The sequence below is a fragment of the Arachis ipaensis genome, chromosome B03 (assembly GCF_000816755.2).
Source record: "Arachis ipaensis cultivar K30076 chromosome B03, Araip1.1, whole genome shotgun sequence".
In the NCBI taxonomy this organism is placed as follows: domain Eukaryota; kingdom Viridiplantae; phylum Streptophyta; class Magnoliopsida; order Fabales; family Fabaceae; genus Arachis; species Arachis ipaensis.
This window is the reverse complement of record NC_029787.2, coordinates 131,327,857-131,349,960: the sequence shown is the minus strand read 5'-3', so window position 1 is coordinate 131,349,960 and position 22,104 is coordinate 131,327,857. Positions and strand designations below refer to the sequence as shown.

The window sequence follows — 22,104 nt, the reverse complement described above, 5'->3', positions numbered from 1 at the left end:
ATTCTATATTTGTGTATAAATACATGTAAGGTTATCAAATTCACAAGCCTAAATAAATTTGTGGAGCTCACCTAAATTTAACTTGTAAGTTTAACTCGTAAACTCGTAGATTCACATAATTTACTTGTTATACATTTATTTTTTTAAAATTATATATCATACATAATATATATTTACTCAAATCTAAACATTATTTTTAAATTAACAATTTCACCACAAAACACATAATAAATTAAAATATACTAATATAATACAAATTATAATAAGTACATTTAAATATTTTATTATTATGCAATAAGCATGAAGCACAAGTAGAAACACAAAGCACATATAAGAATTAGAACTTTAAAGCTCAAATCGGGGAGAGAACTCAGAAGCAGATGCATATCAACATCTAAAATGACAAAATAGAATCAAAATGAGTGAACACGAAGCAGATCAAAAATAGAAAGGACAAAAGGAGAAGGTCTAAAAAGAAGGAGATAGAGGCTAGGAGTAGTAGAGCTAGACAATAAACAATAGGTTTATTTCTTAAGCACAAGCGACATTGTTTGGACTTATAATAGGATAAAAATCAAACATGCAAGCTCCAGAGTAAACACTAGTTTTTTGAGTCAATCCAAATTCAGCCGAGTCTATTCAAAAACGAATTTAAAAACGAGTCAATTCGGTTCTATTACTTAACAATGTGAATTCGAAAGATTTTATGAGTTAACTCAAAAATTTGACAATCGTAAATATATATATTACTTAACTCATTTGAATAATTTTTTATACGAATAAATAATTTTTTATACAAATAATATTGCTGATAATATATTTGAATATTTTAGTTTATATACCTCTCTCCAAATGAATTGAATTCCATGACATTTGGCATGTGCAGAGAGCTTCAAGTTTTAATATAAGCCTAATATTTATATGCATCCTAATGTGACAAACTAAATCTCATGCTAAGACACCGCATATGAAACCAATCCTCAATTCTTCACAAAGGAACGGTTGAGTTAAAATTGATTTAGATAAATAAATTATGATAACAAATATTTATTAAAAACTTAATTTTGTTTTAATGTGTGTTTTAGTGATACAGGTTTATTATTTTTTTCTCAGTCCAACAATATTATTTAAATATTTTTTTAATGCTTCAATTTAATGTATAAGTCCAAAATCTTTAAATAAGTACCGATCAATAAAAAAATATAAAGGAAGAAGATTCTGCATTTACAAAATGATAAAGGAACATTTGTTTGTTTTTATCATAAAAAAACAAGGACAGTTGAAAAAAAAAAATAACAACACAACAAGAATAGTTGAGACTTGAGACACTCCCACTACTCCAAAAACATCAATAAAGCAAAGAACAAAACACAAACTTACAAAAAGGTAAAAATAGTGGTGCAGCTCTTCGAATAGCAGAAGTAATGGAGTAAAAGAAAAAAGGGGATGCATACCAAAGAAGAAAGTAAATCCAATGACAGCAGAGGTGATGGAATGGCTCCTCAACATTCAAAGTTAGTGAAGCAAGAAGAACATGGACAATATATTTCAGAGACAGCTCCAATAGGTAGTTGGGACAAAAAAATAAAAGAGGCTAATTGGAAAGCAAACTGAAGATATATAAGAAGTATCACTACAACATTTGAAAGCAAGAAAAAAAGAGTGATACAAGAACATCATCTCAATATACTTGAGTTGAATTCTTTTCATTCAATTTGTACTTCATTTTAGATTTTCTCTGCTATGGCTATCTAATGTTATCTTTTTGTATTTGAGAAAAAAGTTTATGAATGTGAGTTGAAAAAGCCATGAAAAAAGAGGTAAGAGAGATGCATGAAAAAGTCAAGAAATGTTTCTGTGTAATATGATTTTGTTGAACTGAGGTTTAGTTTCCCTTATCAAATTGGGATAGCACTTGGTGGTAGATTGAATCTGCAGGTTCCTTTTGTCAAATTGGGATAACACTTAGGGTTTCTGAATTTGATTAGGTTCTCCTTTCAAGTTGGGACAACACTTGGGTTGCTAGGCTTTGAGATAAAAAGCTTAGTGAAAAATACTAGATGAATTGGGTTGTAATTCATTAATATTAGTGTTTGTAATCTATTTGATTATAGTAAAAATTCCACCATAGCAGTGATGGATGTAAGTTTTATGGCACTTAAAAACTGAATTAAGATACATGTTGGCCTCTATCTCTTCTTTTCTTTTCTGTTTTAACTTCCACAAAAAAAAACTTAAAAAATTAATTTTAAACCAATTTGATTCAACTACTTTCTCAAAAAGTTAATTTTAAACCAATTTGATTCAACTCCATTCTCAAGTTCAAGCAGTTCCATCAGGAACTATCATAGAGTTCATACACATCCATTATTATCTGTCCTCCTTTGTTTAATTCGTTAATTCATTTCTGTTGAGCGCATATACCCCCATGGCCACCAATCTTGCACACTTGTGGCTCTCACATTCATACTAGCATTATTGCCAATTGATCACAGACCTCTTCAGAATTTTTGTGTGGCAGATCCAAAATCAATTCATTTATTACGTGTTTGGTTTTCTTCTCAAGAGCTAAACCGAGTAAGAGAATTTCATTGTCGCCACTGCTCCGCTACTAAGTCAAAAATGGAGGCCATTGCTTTCATGGAAACACATTGCATTTGATGACATGGGAGGCCTCTGCCTCGTGACTTGTGACCCTACAAGCCTTTTTTTTCTTTTTTGTGAAAATTTGTATCTTTCTATTGATATTGCAACTTGAGAAGAAATGACGCACCTAATAACTCATTATTATACTCAGTACATTTTTCTGCATTTAATCATTGCTTACTATTGTAGCTATTTTTTTAGATATTGTAAAATAAAAAGTGTAACAGGATGATATTATATAAATTTAGTGTAATACATTGATATAAAATGGATTAATATGAGAATAAATCGTTACTATTACTAACAATTTGAGTTAATGACAAAAAATATACTTAATACGTGAGTAACAATTTGATGGAAGACAAAACTTTTTGCTCAATAAAAATGAGACACGAATTATTATTTTTATTTTTTTTTAATAATTTTTAATCGTTGATCAATGATTTTATGATTTAGTTTTTTTTTTCTTTATTTAAATTATGCAGAAGTTATTATTAATTTCATACATATGTATTACACACTTAAATTTTTATTTCGACGTATTACACCTATCTGACCTCATTAAAACTCAAAATAAATCGAGTACTAAGCTATTGTTTAACTATTAAATTAACAAGTTGTATTCCTTAGTATTTACTACTATCAGTGTAAATTGATTCTTAATTGACATCATATTAACTGATACTGATATTTCTCCCTCTTTTCCCCTGAATGAATAGGATGCCTTGTGTCACACTAAATTAGTACTGAATAGAAGTCCACAGTCAAAATCAATGGCACTAAAGTCACGTCACTTCAAAAGATATTCCAGATTCATGACCAATAATAATTAATTAATTATCATGAATTTGGAATTCACTGAGCCATGCACTTTCCTTGAACTTACCAATAAATGAACCTACATGTACTCTACAGTTAACCAATAACCATTGACTGACTAAATCGAAACATATTAAAAAAAATAAAATAAAAAGCCAGCATTTTTGTTAAAATTTTAGTCAGCATAAAAGTGCGGATCACACATACATTTAATTTATTATAAAGTACATATTTTTTTTGTCTACAACATTTTTCGGTCAAGAATTAATTCGTCGCGAATATAAACTTTATTTTCAGTTTGGATAAAAAGCTTAATTAAATTCTTTTTGAAAAAATAATTTAAACAATAAATGATTATATTAAAAGTAACTTATAAATAAGTTATTTTGTGTTTGGATTTTTAGTTTTAAAAGTGCTTATTTTATAGAAATGTAATAAAAAACAGTAGTATTATGAAAGAAGTCATTTCTTTAACTTCTCTATAAGCTCTTAAATATCAGACATTAATACTACTACTTTTTATAAGTCAAAAACTTAAAAAAACTACTTTTAAAGCTTTCCAAACAAACTTTTAAGAGTCTATTACTAATTAATGAATTATTACATGTTTAAGGTAAGATTCGAATTTCTAATATTTATTTAAACAAATGAGTAAGTTGACCACTTCATCAAGCCGAGTTGGTTACATAAAATCTTATTTATACAATATAAGTAGCAACGAACTCTCTACCGTGTGAGATCCATAATCGACCTTAGAACATGAACAATAAACTTTACTCTTCGCTATGGACATTCTTCACTTACTGTTTTTCATTGCAATTGCACTACTACTTCTTCATGAGCCTCATTGTTAGTGGAACCAACTTCACTACTAGAGATAAGCATGCACTTGTTGCTCTCAAATCTTCCATAACTCAGGACCCTCACCACTTCCTCACACATAATTGGTCCACCAACTCCTCAGTATGCAACTGGTTTGGTGTCACCTGTGATCATCGCCATGGAAGGGTAAGAGCCTTGAATCTTGGTGACATGGGTCTTAGTGGTACCATACCCTCTCATTTGGGGAACCTCTCCTTCCTCATTGAACTCAACCTTGGTGGTAACACTTTCCATCACAACTTGCCACAAGAACTAGTTCATCTTCGAAGATTGAAGTCACTTAACTTGAGCTACAATGAATTTAGTGGTAATGTTCCACAATGGATAGGAGCCTTATCTTCTCTTCAGCACTTGAACCTTAGAAACAATAGGTTTGGTGGTGTTATTCCAAAGTCTATATCAAATTTAACAGTGCTAGAGACCTTGGAAATTGACCACAATCTTATTGAAGGCTCCATTCCAGATGAAGTTGGCAGAATGAGCCAGTTGAGGATCTTATCCATGTCAGTAAACCATCTCTCCGGTGCCATTCCTCCAACTATTTCTAACCTCTCTTCTTTGCGTGGAATCAGTTTGTCTTATAACTCTCTCTCAGGTATCATTTATATGTCACTCATCTTTCAAGTTAGTCTCTCTGATTTAATGAATTATCTCAGGAACCACATTCCATTGTTAGGTGACGATAAATACAATAACTACAATCTTTTCAATTCTTAACAGAGTCTTATTCCATTTGGTCGGGATGACTCGATAGATCCAACGATGTCATTGTGAAGTTAGCTCTGAGGTTTTGAAAATCAAATCGTTAAACTAAAATATTTAAAAGTCCAATTCATAATAAACTGATATATTTATGTATAAAAAAGATTATTTTTTTATTTATTATTTTAAATCAGTTGAGTATCAAAATTATTCCGATTTTAAAACTGCCTAAGTGTAAAGTAGTTTTACACCGTGTTACATAATCAATTATTGCCTAGGCTGGTCAGCTCACTCGTTCGATTAAGCAAGTGTCACAGATTTGAATTTCGCCTTGCGCATGTAATAATTCATTGACCAACCACAAACCCTTTGTTAGAAACAAGAGACTAGGAGAGGAATCTGAAAAGTGTATTATTGAATCTGATGAAAGGTACAATATACAAGAGGTATTTATAGATGCTAAATGAATCAGAGTAATAAAGGTATAGAATCCTATAATTAATATACAGATATACTATATAAAAATAGACGATACTAATTAATCTAAATTGATGCTAATGATTCTCTAACATCCCCCCCCTCAAACTCAAGTAGGAGCCAAGGATACCAACTTGAGTTTGGATAACAAAATCCGGAAACGAGTCGGGTGATGAGCTTTCGTGAAGATATCAGCAGTCTGATCTAGTGTTCCAACAGCAATGAGACGAATAGCATCAATAAGGATACGTTGCCGAACAAAGTGACAATCAAGCTCAATGTGTTTGGTGCGTTCATGAAATACATCATTATGGGCAATCTAAATAGCACTGCGGTTATCACAAAAAATATCAGTAGGGGACGACTGAGGAGCACCAAAATCTTCGAGAAGCCAACGAACCGAGACAACTTCAGCAGTGGTGTCAGCGAGGGCACGGTACTCAGCTTCTGTGCTTGAGCGAGCAATGAACGTTTGCTTCTTAGCACGCCAAGAAATGAGAGCGTCGCCAAGAAACAAACAGTAACCAGTAGTAGAACGACGATCAGTGGGATCACCAGCCCAATCAGTATCGGAGTAAGCCTGAAGAGACAAAGAGGAATGGGCAGAAAAATAAAGGCCATGAAAGAGAGTGCCTTTGATGTAGCGAAGAATGCGTAGAACTGCCGCATAGTGAGTAGTACGAGGAGCTGACAAGAACTGGCTAAGTACATGAACCGGATAGGCGATGTCTGGTCGGGTGACAGTCAAGTAGACGAGACCGCCAACTAACTGTCGATAGAGAGTCGGATTACCCAAAACAGTGCTGAACTTGTCAAACCATTCACGAGGAGCTTGCTTAAGTCCATAAAGTGCCTTGCGAAGGAGACAAACCTTATTAGAAGGACAAGGATATCCCGGAGGTGGTTTCATATAGACTGTCTTTTTCAAATCCCCATTAAGAAATGCATTATTCACATCCATCTGACTGAGAGACCATTNGAAGGCGAAGGAACATGAGGCTGTGGAGGGTCACTCGAGATAGAACCTGTAGAGTCATCACTAGGAAAAAGATCAACATTGGGGTTAGTAAACAAAGGTGACTGAGTAGTAGGAATCGACTCAAAGGATGAGAACCCAGAAAACATGTGATGCTCCCAGAAGACAACATGACGAGATATACGAATACGTTTAGAGAGAGGATCCCAACAACGATAACCCTTATGTTCAGTGCCATAACCAAGAAAACAACACATACGAGCCCGAGGTTCAAGTTTACTGTGTTCATGAGGCTGAAGAAGAACAAAACATACACAACCGAAAACTCGAAGAGAACTATAATCTGGGGGGTATGATAAAGACGCTCAAAGGGAGTAACGTTACCAAGAACAGAAGAAGGGAGTCTATTGATAACATGAACAGCAGTAAGAACAGCTTCACCCCAAGTACGCTCAGGACACGAAGAAGAAAGGAGCATTGCACGGACGGAGTCAAGAATGTGACGGTGTTTGCGTTCAGCTCTTCCATTTTTTTGAGACGTACCAGGACAAGAAAACTCAGACAGAGTACCCTGTTCTGCAAGAAAGGCTAAGAGTTTGGAATCACGGTATTCCATAGCATTATCACGTCGGAAAACCTTAATGACCTTGGAAAACTGAGTTTTAATCATAGTAGCAAAGTTGATATAGATCTGAGGTAACTCATGGCGATTAGTCATCAAATAAACCCAAGTAAAACGGGAATAATCATCAATGAAAACGACAAAGTATCGAGCTCCGCCCATAGAGGCAGTGGGAGCGGGGCCCCAAACATCAGAGTGAATGATATCAAAAGGAGAGCAAGCAATAGAGGAATTATTGTGAAAAGATAAAGCAGGTTGTTTGGCAGTTTGGCAAGAAATGCAATCAAAAGATTCATTTGGAACCTGACCTAAAACACCCTGAGACACAAGAGGACGCAGTTTTCCTAAGGAGGTGTGGGCAAGACGTTGATGCCATAAGTGAAGGGTAGATGGAGAAGAAGCAGCACAGAGATTTGGTACAGGAGGAATATGAAGACTTTCGAGTTCAAACAACCTTCCGACCTTACGTCCAGTCCCGATGATTTGTCTCGTCCGAGGATCCTGTACACGACAACCAGAAACAGAAAAGGTGACGTCAAAACCCAAATCAACAAGTTGACCAACAGAAATAAGATTGAAGTTTAATTTGGGAATGTAGTAAGTATCAGGAAGATTAAGAGATGACTGGGATATAGAACCCTTGTGTGTTGCGTGCAAGAGGAGCCATTTGCAGTATTGACAGAAGGTCCATTTGTAGTTGTAGACATGGACGAGAAAATATTACGCAACGGAGACATGTGATTAAAGCAACCCGAGTCAAAGTACCATTTAGAATTACCTGGAGGGGTCGATAAAGCAGCAGGGGTATTACCAGAAACAGAGAGAAGACGCTGTAGAAGAGATGCAATATCAGATAGAGAGACAGGAGACGGGTTGAAAGGTGCAGAGGTGGTAGGTTCAGTAGTAGCAGCAACAGCAGAAGCAGGCGCAGGACGTGGTGGACGAGTAGGACAGGTAGTAATCAAATGTCCCGAGAGCTTGCAATAACGGCAGAACAACTGTGAACAATGGTAGCTAATATGCCCTTTTTGGTGGCATGTCCGACATTCAACAGAGGGGCAGACGGAGAAAAGGTGCCCAAAACGGTTGCAGTTTCGACAGAATGTATCCTTTCTGTCGGTGGCAACAAAAACATCCGACTTTTCCATAACAATAGTCACACAAATCAAAGAGAGGAGAGAAAACTGCAATTTCGAAGTAGAAAATGAGAAAACGGAGCGCGAAATCGGAAAGAGCTCACCAAAAAACCTTAGGAAGGGTCCCACTTGTCTGCCACGTCAGCGCCACGTCAGCAGACACGTCAGCGAATAATGACACGTGGCAGCACTTGAGAGGAGGGAGAGAGACACGCTGGCAGCGAGCTGGAGGTGCGGGTCAGATGCGGTGCGGGTCGGGCGGGTCGGGAAGGGAGAGCAACCTGGTCGTGGCAGCGTCTTTCAGCGGCGCGTGGAGGCGCGTCTGGAGGCGGATGGCGGCATTTCTGGTTGCGATGGAATCACGGCGACAAGATGAACAAGATGGTGACGGGAGTGACGAACCAAAGCGTCGAAAAGGGAACGGAAAAAGAGGCCAAAGAACACTGCCGGAAAGGAAAAAACAATGGGGCTATGAACGAATATTCATTGAAAAAAAAAAAGGCCTAAACTCTTGATACCATGTTAGAAACAAGAGACTAGGAGAGGAATCTGAAAAGTGTATTATTGAATCTGATGAAAGGTACAATATACAAGAGGTATTTATAGGTGCTAAATGAATCAGAGTAATAAAGGTATAGAATCCTATAATTAATATACAAATATACTATATAAAAATAGACGATACTAATTGATCTAAATTGATGCTAATGATTCTCTAACACCCTTAAATAAAACTCAAATCTTTCACATTGACCGTGTTAGAATATAATTAGAATCAATTAGGATCAGTTAGAATTATTTAGTATATCTGAATATTTATTATAAAATATTACATCTTTATTATTACGATTCTCTTAGCCCCTATAAATATCCTTCTATATTGTATCATTCTACACAGCTTAAATAGACAAATCGAATACACTAAATAACAATACAAATCATTTCTCCAGTCTAGTCTCTTATTTCTAACAGACTGGGCGAATGGTCATCCAAAAGAACTACTATGTAAAATATATTTTTTTTACTTCATAAGCAATTTTTACTCTACTCCAAACTAATTTAGTAGTTGATTCCTAGTTAACTAGATTGAAGTGACCGGTTCAGTTTGATTCTCAAAATTATGATGTCAATGTGAATTAGTTGTAAGATAGATTTAAATAATAGGTTTTGTTAGGTAAACAATGATTTTTGTAAACAGTGTGAACAATGAGCTTTAGAATTGAGCCAATAAAATAAAAAAATGCTCCACCCAAATTACTTCCTAAATTTTACATTAGGATACACTTAGTGAATTGAACATCCAGCCATTGTTAACTGTGCATGAGTAAATCGAATCAAAAGAAATAACCATCCAATTAAAAATAATGAACATAATCATCTGCTACCTATTAAATTGAACATCCGACATATCAATTGTTGACATTATTTAGTATTCTCATTGTCTACTTATACTTTTCCTTAAATAATTTAATTATTTTCATTACTATGAATGAAAAGGAGGCATTCCAGTGGAGATTGGTGAACTTCCGGAGCTAAGAGTGGTGTATCTTGGAAATAATCCACTTGGTGGATCCATACCAAGAACAATGTTGAATAGTTCAACGCTGCAAGACATTGAGATTGGGTCAAGCAACTTATCTGGGACCCTACCATCAAACTTATGTAGTGGACTTGCAAGAATCCAAGTGCTTTACATAGCTTTCAACCAGCTTTCTGGTCAAATGCCTTCGGTTTGGCACCACTGCAAAGAGTTGACCGATGTTGACTTATCAAACAACAAGTTCAGCCAAGGGAACATACCCCGTGATATTGGAAACTTAACTATGCTTGCTTCTTTGTATCTTAGTCAAGCCAACTTACAAGGTTAGTGTCAAAACTATTTTTGTTACAATCATTTTCAACAATAACAGATGAAGAGTTATTAAACAGCAAAATAATTAATTTCTGCAAATTAACTATACATGTTTTTTTTGGCTTAATGAATAATGATACGTTTTTTCTTTATTGATCTTCTTTATTATATTATAAACTATAAAGCTTGTTTTCTGTATAGGAGAAATTCCACCCTCTCTTTTTAACATATCTTCAATGAGAGTACTCAACCTTGGACAAAACAAATTGAACGGTAGCCTCACAGAAGAGATGTTTCTTCAGCTTCCTTTACTAGAATACATTTATCTGGCAGATAATCAATTTGTTGGAAGTATTCCAAAAACTATAAGAAATTGCACCATGCTCCAAGAGTTACATTTGGGAAGCAACTACTTCACAGGTATGCCAATCCTTAATTAATCAAGACATGTCATTGTTGTACTTGTACATTAACTAAACATAGTACATGAATGAATATCAGAGCAGTTTTAAAACAATATATATCTGAACATGTGTATCTGATCTATGTTATTCTTACTCTGAACTTTTATGGCTTTCAGGTTCTATACCAGAGGGCATTGGAGATCTTCTACTCACAAGCTTAAGCATGGGAGATAACCATTTAAGTGGATCAATTCCCTCAAATATCTTCAACACGTCTTCACTGAGTTACTTATATCTAGCAAATAATTCCCTCTCAGGTTCTCTTCCATCACATATCAGCCTTGAAAACATGGAAGAGCTAAACTTGTATGGAAACAAACTTAGTGGAAATATTCCAAGTAGCATATCCAATGCTACAAAGCTTAACTACATGGACTTGAAGTTAAATAAATTCAGTGGTGTTATCCCAAATACTATTGGGAATTTGAGAAATCTTCAGCAGCTTGATTTAGGATACAATAATTTAACCACTCATTCTTCCACTCTTGAATTAATGTATCCTTCTTCCTTGTGTGATCTTTCCATATCAGGGAATCCATTCCATGCAAAGCTTCCCAAGTCAATTGGAAATATGTCCAATTTGGAACTATTTGATGCTGATGCTTGCAGTATTGATGGTGAAATCCCTTTGGAAATTGGAAACTTAACCAATTTGTACGCGCTAAATTTGTACCGGAATGATTTAAGTGGAACCATTCCAACTACAATTAATGGTTTGCAGTCTCTTCAATATTTGAGTCTTGGCAACAACCGTCTGCAGGGAACCATCATCAGCGAAATCTGCAAAATCAAGCAGCTGAGTGAGTTGTACATAACTGAGAACAAGCTAATTTCTGGAGAGGTTCCAACTTGCTTTGGTAATCTTACTTCTCTAAGAAAACTTTACTTGAACTCCAACAAACTCAGTAAGGTGCCTTCTTCTCTTTGGAGCCTCAGAGACATTCTTGAGGTGAACTTGTCTGACAATGCTTTAACTCTGTCTCTTCCAATTGAAATTGGGAACTTAAAGGCTGTGACTTTCTTGGATCTATCAAAGAATATGATCTCAGGAAGCATTCCTGGGGCCATTTCTGGATTGCAAAATTTGCAAATTCTCAACTTATCACAAAATAAATTGGTAGGGGGTATTCCTGATTCACTTGGCAGTTTGATAAGTTTGACAGATTTGGACTTATCTCAAAACAACTTGTTTGGCTTGATTCCAAGATCATTGGAGTCACTTCATTATCTTGAATTCATCAATCTTTCTAATAATAGTTTGGAAGGAGAGATTCCGAGTGGTGGACCTTTCAAAAATTTCACTGCTCAATCTTTCATGTTTAATAAAGCACTTTGTGGAAATGCTAGATTACAAGTCCCAGCATGCAGTAAAGTAAAGAAGAAAAGGTCAAATGCAAACATATTCTTCATCAAATGCATATTACCTATAATGGTTTCAATCATTCTGGTTGTTTTCTGTGTGTTTTTTCTCGTCAGGCGTCGAAGAAAGAATGGTGGTGATACTAATGAAGGAACATTATCAGCATTACCAGCAGCCAGAATGGTTTCATACTATGAACTATCACAGGCAACTAATGGATTTGATGAGAGTAATTTGCTTGGTAGGGGCAGTTTTGGGTCTGTGTTCAAAGGTTTACTTTCAAATGGGATGGTGGTTGCTGTCAAAGTGTTTAACTTGGACTTGGAATTAGGATCAAAGAGCTTCAGTGTAGAATGCGAAGCAATGCGCAATCTGCGCCATCGAAATCTCATCAAGATCATAGGTTGTTGTTCAAGTATAGATTACAAGCTTTTAGTGATGGAGTTCATGCCTAATGGGAGCCTTGAGAGATGGTTGCATTCTCATAACCATTGTTTGGGCTTCTTGCAAAGGCTAAATATAATGATAGATGTGGCATCTGCATTGGAGTATCTGCATCATGGATCTTCACCTATAGTGGTTCATTGTGATGTCAAACCTTGTAATGTCTTATTGGATGAAGACATGGTTGGCCATGTCAGTGACTTTGGCATTGCCAAATTGCTTGGCGAGGGACAATCCAAAGAATATACCAAGACCATGGCTACAGTTGGCTACATTGCACCGGGTAAGTTATGCTACACCAGATTATAATTTCCCTTTTAACTTTGGTCATTTGATTATAACCATATGCTTGATTAGTATGCATATACAATTGAAGATCATAAATCATTCACTGACCTTTTAGTAATAATTTGTAATCAAAGTTGTAACTACAATGCTTCTTTAACTTTTTCTGTAGTAATTTTCATTAGTTCAGAAATTCACTTTCTATTGTAGTGGTGGTATCTAAACATTTTGTTTCCAATTTTAGTGGCTTGTGTGTCACATATACTTGTTCTATAAACAAATATTTTAAGAAAAATAACGAGGTTAATTTGAGTTGCAGAGTTTGGATCCAAAGGGATTATCTCTACAAAGGGAGATGTATACAGTTTTGGGATAATGCTGATGGAAACATTCACAAGAAAGAAGCCAACAGATGACTTGTTTGTTGCAGGATTAAGCATGAAAGGTTGGATTAGTGAATCATTACCCCATGCAATTGATCGAGTTGTGGATTCCAACTTGTTACAAGATGAAGGTCACCACCATGTTGATGACATAATAGCATCTACATCATCTATCTTGAAACTGGCCTTGAATTGTTGTGAGGATTTACCTGAAGAACGAATGAACATGACAGATATTGCTGCATCATTGAACAAAGTTAAGGCCATGTTTCTTAAAGCTAGTGACAAGGATGTCGTGCGGTTTTGTAGAAAATGAACCACTATGTAATGTGTTTAAATGTTTAGTACATTCCCTTTCTTTGCATTTGAATTTTGGCCTCAGTAGAGTCTATATTTTTCTACATTAGGAACATAAGATGTTGCAATAAACATTATCAAGAGAGAGTCAGCAAATATAACTACAGAACATTTACAGTTATTAAGCTATGGGTGATTCAGGATTTGATATATAAAGATTAAAGAATATAAAGGATGATCATAACCATTTGCTAATTGATAATATATCAGTTGTAAGAAACATTCATTGTGTCACTTCAATACCAATTTCTGTAAACTAAGAAAGCAAAATCTGCGATGTTGAGCACTGTTGACATTTGACAAACTCAAGTAATCATCTAGGATATTCGAAGAAAATTAGCTCTGGTTTTGTTGAAGAACACGAAAGGATGTGAAAAATGCTAAATCTATGACTTGAACCAAGAGAAAACTTCCATGCACGCTCCTCATGATGGCAAACACTATTGCAGCAATTACAGCTACCAAACTGATCTTCAAAACTCTTTCAATGTTGTATCTTTCTAAGAGTGTTCACATACGTATAACTTGACAAAGTAACAAAAAGCTTGCGGAACCTGCACAAATGGCATTAGAGTTTAGATGGAGAGAAGGATGTATTGTTGGGCAAGGCATATCGAGATTGCTTCAATTGAAATCGCATGCTTTTGAGATTTTGGAGGGAAGGGAAACACTTGAAGAGTGATAAGTCCATTTTTTTCTTGAAAAAGAAAGAAAAGATGAGGCAAAGTTTATATTCAAAATAAGGGGAATGAAGTATACCAGACCCACTGGCTTGCGTGCTGGGCCATAGCACAATAGCTCCTACGTGGATGTTCGTTTACCAAGTACTGTATTGTTCCACTTGAGTGAAGCATGGCCCAAATCATGGTCAACCAGATATCAATGGGACCACTATACTTTCGCAATATGTTGGTGCTAACCTAAGATGAATGAAGATACCGCAGGAAAATATGTCAAAACAACTCTAATATCAAAATAAAATGGCAATTCAGAAAAGAAAACCACGAAGGCAAAACATACAAGCTCCCAGACATCGATATCCTTTTGTAAAGTATCATACAGTAGCTTGCTGCTAACATGGGAAAAACTCTGATGTCAGTCATATAGTACACAAAACTAAATCTAAAAGGGCAAATCATTGATGAAGTCAGGTATCATTTATCTCCCATCATCCCTCACTTTCTTGGATAATGTGCCAGAAATTGACACAGATAAGCTAAGGACTACGATAACTATTAAACAATCCACAGTGATAATTATCGAAATTAGCATTACACAACAAACAAAAAAAGTGGTGCCAAAGTATAAAATTAAAAGTAAACAATCAGCATCATGCATATCTACAAAATTTAAAGTAATAGTAGTTCAATATTGATCAATAGCAGTATCATAATATCTCAACTTGCCTTACTCCATAATGCACATCTCGATGATTACAATGACCTGAGACACCATAGTTATCAAAAGTAATAATCTGGAGAGGCACAAAAACCAAAACAGTAAAAACAGGGGGGCTCTAAAAGAGATAACTAGAACAGAAGGTATTAGTCACCCCAAAAGATTGCATATGGTGGCACAAATAAAAGCTTAACTTACATGCCTAAAAATGGCAACAATAATACAGAAGCACAGGCTTACCATATTAATGCAGTGGCTGGTTATTTGTTCTTCTATAATATTTGCCAATAAACTATGGTTCCAAACCTTACCAAAACCATCCTAGATATGACAACACAATAAACAATGGTAATATAAGAAATTAACAATAAAATCAGAAGTAATACTGAATTCTACAACTCCAGGGACCTATTTGACCAGAACCTGCAGATCTGGATGGTTGACAATCTTCACTTGTTGCATGGGAACCTGTTTACATGATTTCTGATGTCATGGAAAGAATAATCTCATGAAGTTGTAAGACAGTGTTTGTTATCTTTTTTTTTTTTGTTAATGCAAACACTATTTTCAACTAGATGAAATGTTTCCTGGGCTTACCAAGAAATTTTGTTCTATGATTGGAAAGCTATAAGCCTATGACCACTAAATGATCTACTTGTCCGAGAGAGAATATGTTTAATAATTTCATAACAGGGAAATGCTTAATATTTAATGAGAAGCTGTTACATGATTTTGGAACCAGTCAAACCACAACCATTTTGAGCAATTTTGTAAATCACCTTGAGGGCTACACAAGCCTGAAACAACTCTTTTTTTCTGATATTTCCTTTACCATCTGCATCACCTACATAAATGAATCAAACCGAGTTAAAAAAATAAAAAATAAAAAAATTCCAAGGGAGAAAAACATATACATAAAATTCATAGCATAGTGAGACAGGAACCTTTTCTTTAAAGTGCTTAAGCTTGAAGCTTTCATTTTTTTTGAGAACTAGAAGAGCATACCAGACATGCTAAGATAACTTTCCAGCTTTTGTATGTGATAATAAATTTCACTTTGTGTAAAAGGGCTTTGTATATAATTGTATATTATAGAAAAAACAAAAAATATTATATCCAAACAGTGGAAACAGATAACTAGAACTAACCCCAGACATATGTCATTGCATAAAATTGGACATTTTATGTATATCCATTTGCATCAGATACCAGTGCCACTTGAATCGAAGTTAACTTCTTCTTCAACACAATAACTAAAATTGCTTTACTAATTTAGATGCCACCTTGATGGCGAATTAACTACAAAATGGTGGGACAAAAGAATACGACTAATTTCCATTTAATAAAACATATGAGCAAAAACTGATATACGTAAAAATAAGCACCTAACTACAGATACAGAATAAGGAGCATAAAATACAAGACAAAAACTAACAGTCCAAAGTTAATCACCAATAGATAAGCAAAGTACTTGAACATTGTGCCGTCTTGAAGTCAGAAAATTAATAGTTGGAGTAAAGAACCTGCAGAAATGGAACAAGTTTTCAACACAATGTGAAATCCTAACCAAAAGATGCAATTTCCTAAAAGTTACCAAAGTCATGTTGACAACATTCAAAATTCACACAATTTCTATACTGAGCAGTGAAGTAGTGAGTAATCTATCTTTTTTTCAGCCATTTCCTATTAGCTTTAGTTTGTCAGAATAGGGGTAAGAAACCCTAATAAATGCAATTACTAATTCCACGTGTAATAATAGCAAAAATTAGCAGCTCATACTTTAGGATCTTTATACGGCATTTCCAACTCACACATACATCATACTGTGAACTGTGAATGCCATTATCGAATAAAAATGACGAAAGTAGAGAACTTTAACTTACATGGATTCATCATCGGGATGAGCGATCACGAGCAAGACGTTGTTCCTCTTGCGAAGAGGTGCAGCTCTAAGATTGGTGAAAGGGAAGAACGAGAGAATGAGGATTGTGAAGAGTGAAACGATCCATGTAACCAGAATCAGAGAAGCGATCATCACAAGCCATGCCATTGTTCCTCCTCAACAACCGATTTTTCATGGATTCATTGTTTCCTGCAAGGTTCTAAAAACCGTAACGGTCATCGAACTGTTCTAGTTACTGGTTCAGTGATTTACTGGTCTAACTGGTTCAACCGTAGTTTAACTGGAATAACCGTTTTATAATAAAATAATAAATAAAATATAAATAAACACACTAAAATATAATTATAGTCTAATATAAACCTTAAAATGTCATCCAAATTTAAAACACTACGTCAATCAAAGTCTTATATAGTTATCAAAGTACAAATTATACAAGGGAGCCATGAACTGAACAAGGAAAAGAACAATTATAAATTTATAACTAAGCAACCCAACCAGTTAACAAATTAACAAATTATACCAAATTATAAGATAGAAACAATTAAAAAGTTATAGCAAATTATAATAATACAAGAACATGAACATGAACTAAAAATCACAATAACTACAAGAACAATTAAAATGCAGCAACAACACTAATAGGAACAATTAAAACACAGCAACAAAGTGAGAAATATCTAAGAATCACCATTACTGAAAACAATAACTTGATACGTGTAAGCTCAAAGAATCAAAGAACTCAAGAAGTTGTGGTATCATTGTTGAACACAAACTAATATATACAAATTGATAAAATCAAAAGCTTAATATAATATATAATCTCAAAACACATCCAGAATAACATCTTAGCAAATAAAATACTATCTAAATACATCCAATACTTGTACAAGCTCATCCAAAAATAAAAATCCCTGCTCTAAACACAACATACATTGCCTGGATACAAGCATTGATCCTGCATTGCAAACTGATAAAATCAAAAGCTGAATAATATATACAACTTCAAAACTTTACAACACATTTAACATAATATAATAGCTACACATCTAAAATAACAAACAAACATAATACTTTCTAAACACATCTGAAAATGAACATAGTTGAACACCACAAACAGTCAAGAGAAAATCCTCTTCATCTATTGTCAAGACACGTCCAAAATTATTTCGAGGTAAAACAAAATCACTTTGTCTATTTTCATGACACATCCAAACTATATTGATCTCTCAAACCCCAAATCAAACAAAGTAATACAAAAAAAAAAAAAAAAAAATTAAAAACACAAATACATCCAAAACCAAAATATATAACTGAAAAACAAAAGAACTTCTTCTTTGTCTATTCTCATGACAAATCCAAAATTAGCCAGAGATTAAACATATCAAATCATTCAAAAAAAAAGGAAGGCTGGGATAGGGGCAAGAACTGTACCGATCCTATGCGGGGAGAATCTGGTGGAGGTGGCGCGTTTCGGGACCAGGAGCGGCGCGGACGAGGCTCGATTCCGATGCAGAGGAGGCACGGGGGTGGACTGCGAGGCGGCGCGGAGGAGGAGCGACAGGCGGCTTGAAGGAGACGCTTTGCGGAGGAGTGGCAATGAGACGATTCGACGAGTTGTGATGGCAGAGAAGAGTTGCGACGGCGATGGGGCAGTGGGGACGGCGACTGGAGCAGATTCGACGGCGGCGACACAGCTTGAAGAAGAGAGAAGTCTCGGAAGGAAAGGAACATGTGAGGTGAGAAGGGACTGGGCAAAAGGCGTCGTTTCAGGCAAACCGGTTGAATCGGTTTTCGAAGGAAATCTTTTATTATAGTGAACCCTCTTATTGACGGTGCACCCTGCTCCATCCTTTCTTGTAGCCGTCGAAGGAAAACGCTGATGCCACGCGACTCATGTCACAAAATTACAACAGTATCAACCTACCAATAATGGTATGTTCCACAGTTCCCACTTCCCAGTCTTCCAATTTCCAATTGTTTCCTTTGCTTTCTATAATCAACACAAAAACAGTAACGTTAAAAGAACGTTATATATCACACAAAAATTGTCCGCTAAATTAATTATCTATTTAATTTTTATGTTGTAAAGTAATTTTATAAATATATTTAATTATATAATTAATTTAGATTAGTCAAATAGTCAACCCCACTTGGTTGCCACGTGGTGCTTCAGCATGTGACATTGCGTAGTGGTGTTGTTGAGTTGAGTTTTAAGTTTTTATTCTACTCCTTCAGTTTCCTCCACTGGTTATATGCTGCTGCTTCTCAACATCATTTACTGCTTTTCTTGAGAACATGTTTCTCTTAGTTTCTGGTTTGCTGACCAATATCTTGAACAGGGTAGATTCCGCTACCTACAAAGAGATTTCACTGTTATGGGGTCTTAAAGATGAAATTGACACCCTCAAGAACTCTCTCAGAATCATCAATGCTTTCCTTGTGGATGCTGAGAACAAGCAAACACAAAATAACGGCATCATGGAGTGGCTGCAGCAGCTCAGGGATCATTTCTTCGATGCTCGTGACATCTTGGATGAGATTGAGTGTGAAGCACTCAGGAACAAGATTGTCAAGAGCCAAGGAAGCTTCAAAAGAAAGGTAAAGCGCTTCTTCTCACTCTCTAACCCTCTTGCATTTCGTATTCAGATGGCTCATAAGATCAAGGAAATTAAGAAAAAAATAGATGAATTGGCTTCTTTTAGGATGAAACTTGGTCTCTCGGAGATTCATGCAAGTAGTAGTGATGTTCATGTTCCAAAGTTGGCTTGGAGGGAGACTAAATCTTATGTTAGGCCTTCCCATGTGATTGGTAGAGATCAGGAGAAAGAGAAGATCATTGGTTTATTGACCGTTCCATCATCAGATTCTGGTAATGAGATTATTGATGTTATTCCAATTGTTGGAATTGGAGGTTTGGGGAAGACCACAATTGCACAACTAGTGTACAATGATGATAGGGTGATCGAGAATTTCTTTCCACGAATGTGGGTGTTTGTCTCTGATGATTTTGATGTTAAGAGGTTGGCATTGGAGATTCTTAAGGCTATGCATGGAATAGATATAGATGCCCATCACAATTATAGTTATGATCAGTTACAGAATTTGCTGCACGAGGGACTAGATGGGAAGAAGTTTCTGCTTGTTCTCGACGACGTTTGGAATGAAGATTATAGAGGGTGGGACGAACTGAGAAATCTGTTAGTAGGAATGCACGATGATGAAAATAACAGAATTGGTAGCAAGATTATCGTGACAACTCGTAGCGAAAAGGTTGCTTCGATCATGGGGAAAGCTTATAAACAGAACCTGCTATATCTTCCTGATGAAGATTGTCTAAAGCTATTTCTCAGGTGTGCATTTCCGGCAGGAGAGGAAAACAAGCACCCGAGGCTTGTGGAAATTGGGAAAGAGATTGTTAGAAAGTGCAAAGGGTTGCCCCTGGCAGTGGTGAGTTTAGGGTGCATGCTTCACTCAGAAAATCGAGAAAGTGTGTGGAAGAAAACTAGAGATAGTGAAATTTGGAAAATGGACCAACAAAATGATGGGATTTTGGCTGCATTGAAACTGAGCTATAACCACTTGCCATCTGAATTGAAAAGGTGTTTCTCCTATTGTTCAGTTTTTCCGAAGGGTTATGAATATAGCAATTTGGAGTTGATATCATTTTGGATGGCACATGGACTGCTACAAACCAACGACGAAGATGAAGAGGCAGAGGATCTTGGAGAGTTCTATATTCAAGAGCTAGTTTCAAAATCTTTCTTTGAAGGTGTTCCTGAAGATCAAGTAGTTGTTGATGGACTTATTTTTGAAGAACTTAAGCATCTAGGAATATCTTATTTTAAGATGCATGATCTTATTAATGACCTTGCTGTGTCTACTATGCAAAATGAAAGGGCTGCAGTAAAGTTTAATTCAACCAATGTGAGAGAAAATGTGCAGCATTTATCATTTTCTGATAGTAGAGAAGGAGTACCTAATTTTGGTAATAAAAGGTTGAGTAAGGTCCAAACCATTGGATTCTGGCATGCAAGTGAAAGTGCAAGTGCAATCACTGAACCATTTCTTAGATGGGTTTTTAAGGAATTCAGGTACCTCAGGGTGTTGAATTTACAATGTTCAAATTTTCAGTTCTTGCCTGATTGTTTCAACAAGATGAAGCATTTGAGGTATCTTAATCTGAGCTATTGCCAAAGGATGGAAAAACTCCCAGATTCCATTTGCAAGCTGCAGAACTTGGAAGTTCTTAATCTGTGTAGATGTGTAGCACTTAAATACATTCCAAAAAACTTGAGGTATCTTGTGAGCCTCAGGATTTTGTGGATCACCACACAAATGAATGATTTGTCTTGTATAGGTTTTAAGACCTTCAGTTCTTTGCAAATATTGATTTTGTGGAATTGTGAAAACTTAACATTCCTTCCACATGATTTGAGACACTTAACTGCTTTGAAAAGGCTTAGTATTGAGGCTTGTCTTGAGGTGACTCATTTTGGAGATGAAGCTGAACAAGAAATTGATGACGACTATTCCTTGAAACTTGAACAATTCTCAATCAACCAACTACCAGAATTGTTAGCATTACCTAATTGGCTAAGAAGATGTTCTAAGACTCTCAGATATCTGGGCCTTTCACAGTGTCAGAGCTTAACAGCATTTCCAGAATGGTTCCCAGTTCTGACATCACTTGAAACCCTTCTAATTGCTGATTGTCCAAAATTAACACTACCACATAATATGGATAATGTTCATAACCTTCAGAACTTGAAGATATTTGGATGCCCTCAGCTAGTTGAGAGATGCAAAAGAGATATAGGACCTGATTGGTGTAAAATATCTCATATCCCAAATATTGAAGTAAGTACATTTTCACTAGTACTATTTTATTTTATTATATATATATGCTTGCATTTATTAACTTCTTTGTCCTCTTTTTGTGAACATGCAAGCTTGAAAGCGTTTAAGACCACTATCTGATAACTTGGTGCAAGCACAATCAGAGATTGTTGAGGTGGTAGAGCATTTGAAGTTTGTAATTGCTCACATTTTCCTCCAACTTCAAATACAGATCTATGTTTCCTGTAGGAGTATGATATGCCTACTCAAGTATTTCTTTTAATATTATATTTCAATTTCTTTATCTTTTTTGTATTCACCGAAAGTTTTGTTATGAAAACAATTTGATAAGGCTGGCGCTGGCAATTGATAAAAAAAAGACACTGCCACACTGGAAGCCTATCTAAAACTTTGTTATTTTACAATGTTAATTGAACAAAATTTCAATGAATATACAACCACAGGATATACATTATTGTTAATATTTAGATAAGGATTTCTGATACAAAGTGGCTGCAGCAATGTGGGTTGTTAGCAATCCGAGGAAGAAGAACAATTGAAT

The 22,104-nt window shown here is 35.5% G+C and overlaps 3 protein-coding genes across 8 annotated transcripts; 2 read left to right on the top strand and 1 right to left on the bottom strand.

Annotated features, from left to right (window-relative positions):
• On the top strand, nt 4,183-13,758 carry LOC107633856 (LRR receptor-like serine/threonine-protein kinase EFR). Of its 2 annotated transcripts, none has more exons than XM_021119918.1 (5): nt 4,183-4,942; nt 9,761-10,123; nt 10,314-10,532; nt 10,693-12,663; nt 12,985-13,758. In XM_021119918.1, exons 1-5 carry the CDS (start codon nt 4,225-4,227, stop codon nt 13,362-13,364), a joined length of 3,651 nt encoding a protein of 1,216 aa, XP_020975577.1. In that variant the 5' UTR covers nt 4,183-4,224; the 3' UTR covers nt 13,365-13,758. The 2 variants fall into 2 exon arrangements, with proteins under 2 accessions (XP_020975577.1, XP_016192940.1); XM_016337454.2 differs by having other exon boundaries at nt 4,184-4,942; nt 9,758-10,123.
• On the bottom strand, nt 13,574-18,469 carry LOC107631546 (N-acetylglucosaminyl-phosphatidylinositol de-N-acetylase). 3 transcript variants are annotated; one of them, XM_016335026.2, is made up of 10 exons: nt 18,138-18,469; nt 16,687-16,905; nt 16,256-16,326; nt 15,583-15,647; nt 15,227-15,271; nt 15,044-15,124; nt 14,812-14,879; nt 14,426-14,474; nt 14,165-14,325; nt 13,574-13,959 (listed from the first exon to the last, which is right to left on the bottom strand). In XM_016335026.2, the coding sequence occupies exons 2-10, from the start codon at nt 16,851-16,853 to the stop codon at nt 13,890-13,892; spliced, it is 777 nt and encodes a 258-aa protein (XP_016190512.1). In that variant the 5' UTR covers nt 16,854-16,905; nt 18,138-18,469; the 3' UTR covers nt 13,574-13,889. The 3 variants fall into 3 exon arrangements, with proteins under 3 accessions (XP_016190512.1, XP_016190513.1, XP_020975578.1); XM_016335027.2 differs by having other exon boundaries at nt 16,687-16,895; nt 18,138-18,468; XM_021119919.1 differs by lacking the exons at nt 15,044-15,124; nt 15,227-15,271.
• LOC107631543 (putative disease resistance protein RGA1) lies at nt 18,916-21,993 on the top strand. 3 transcript variants are annotated; one of them, XM_016335021.2, is made up of 3 exons: nt 18,937-19,304; nt 19,409-21,563; nt 21,656-21,993. In XM_016335021.2, the coding sequence occupies exons 1-3, from the start codon at nt 19,096-19,098 to the stop codon at nt 21,668-21,670; spliced, it is 2,379 nt and encodes a 792-aa protein (XP_016190507.1). In that variant the 5' UTR covers nt 18,937-19,095; the 3' UTR covers nt 21,671-21,993. The 3 variants fall into 3 exon arrangements, with proteins under 3 accessions (XP_016190503.1, XP_016190507.1, XP_020975574.1); XM_021119915.1 differs by having other exon boundaries at nt 19,178-19,304; nt 19,390-21,563; XM_016335017.2 differs by having other exon boundaries at nt 18,916-21,563.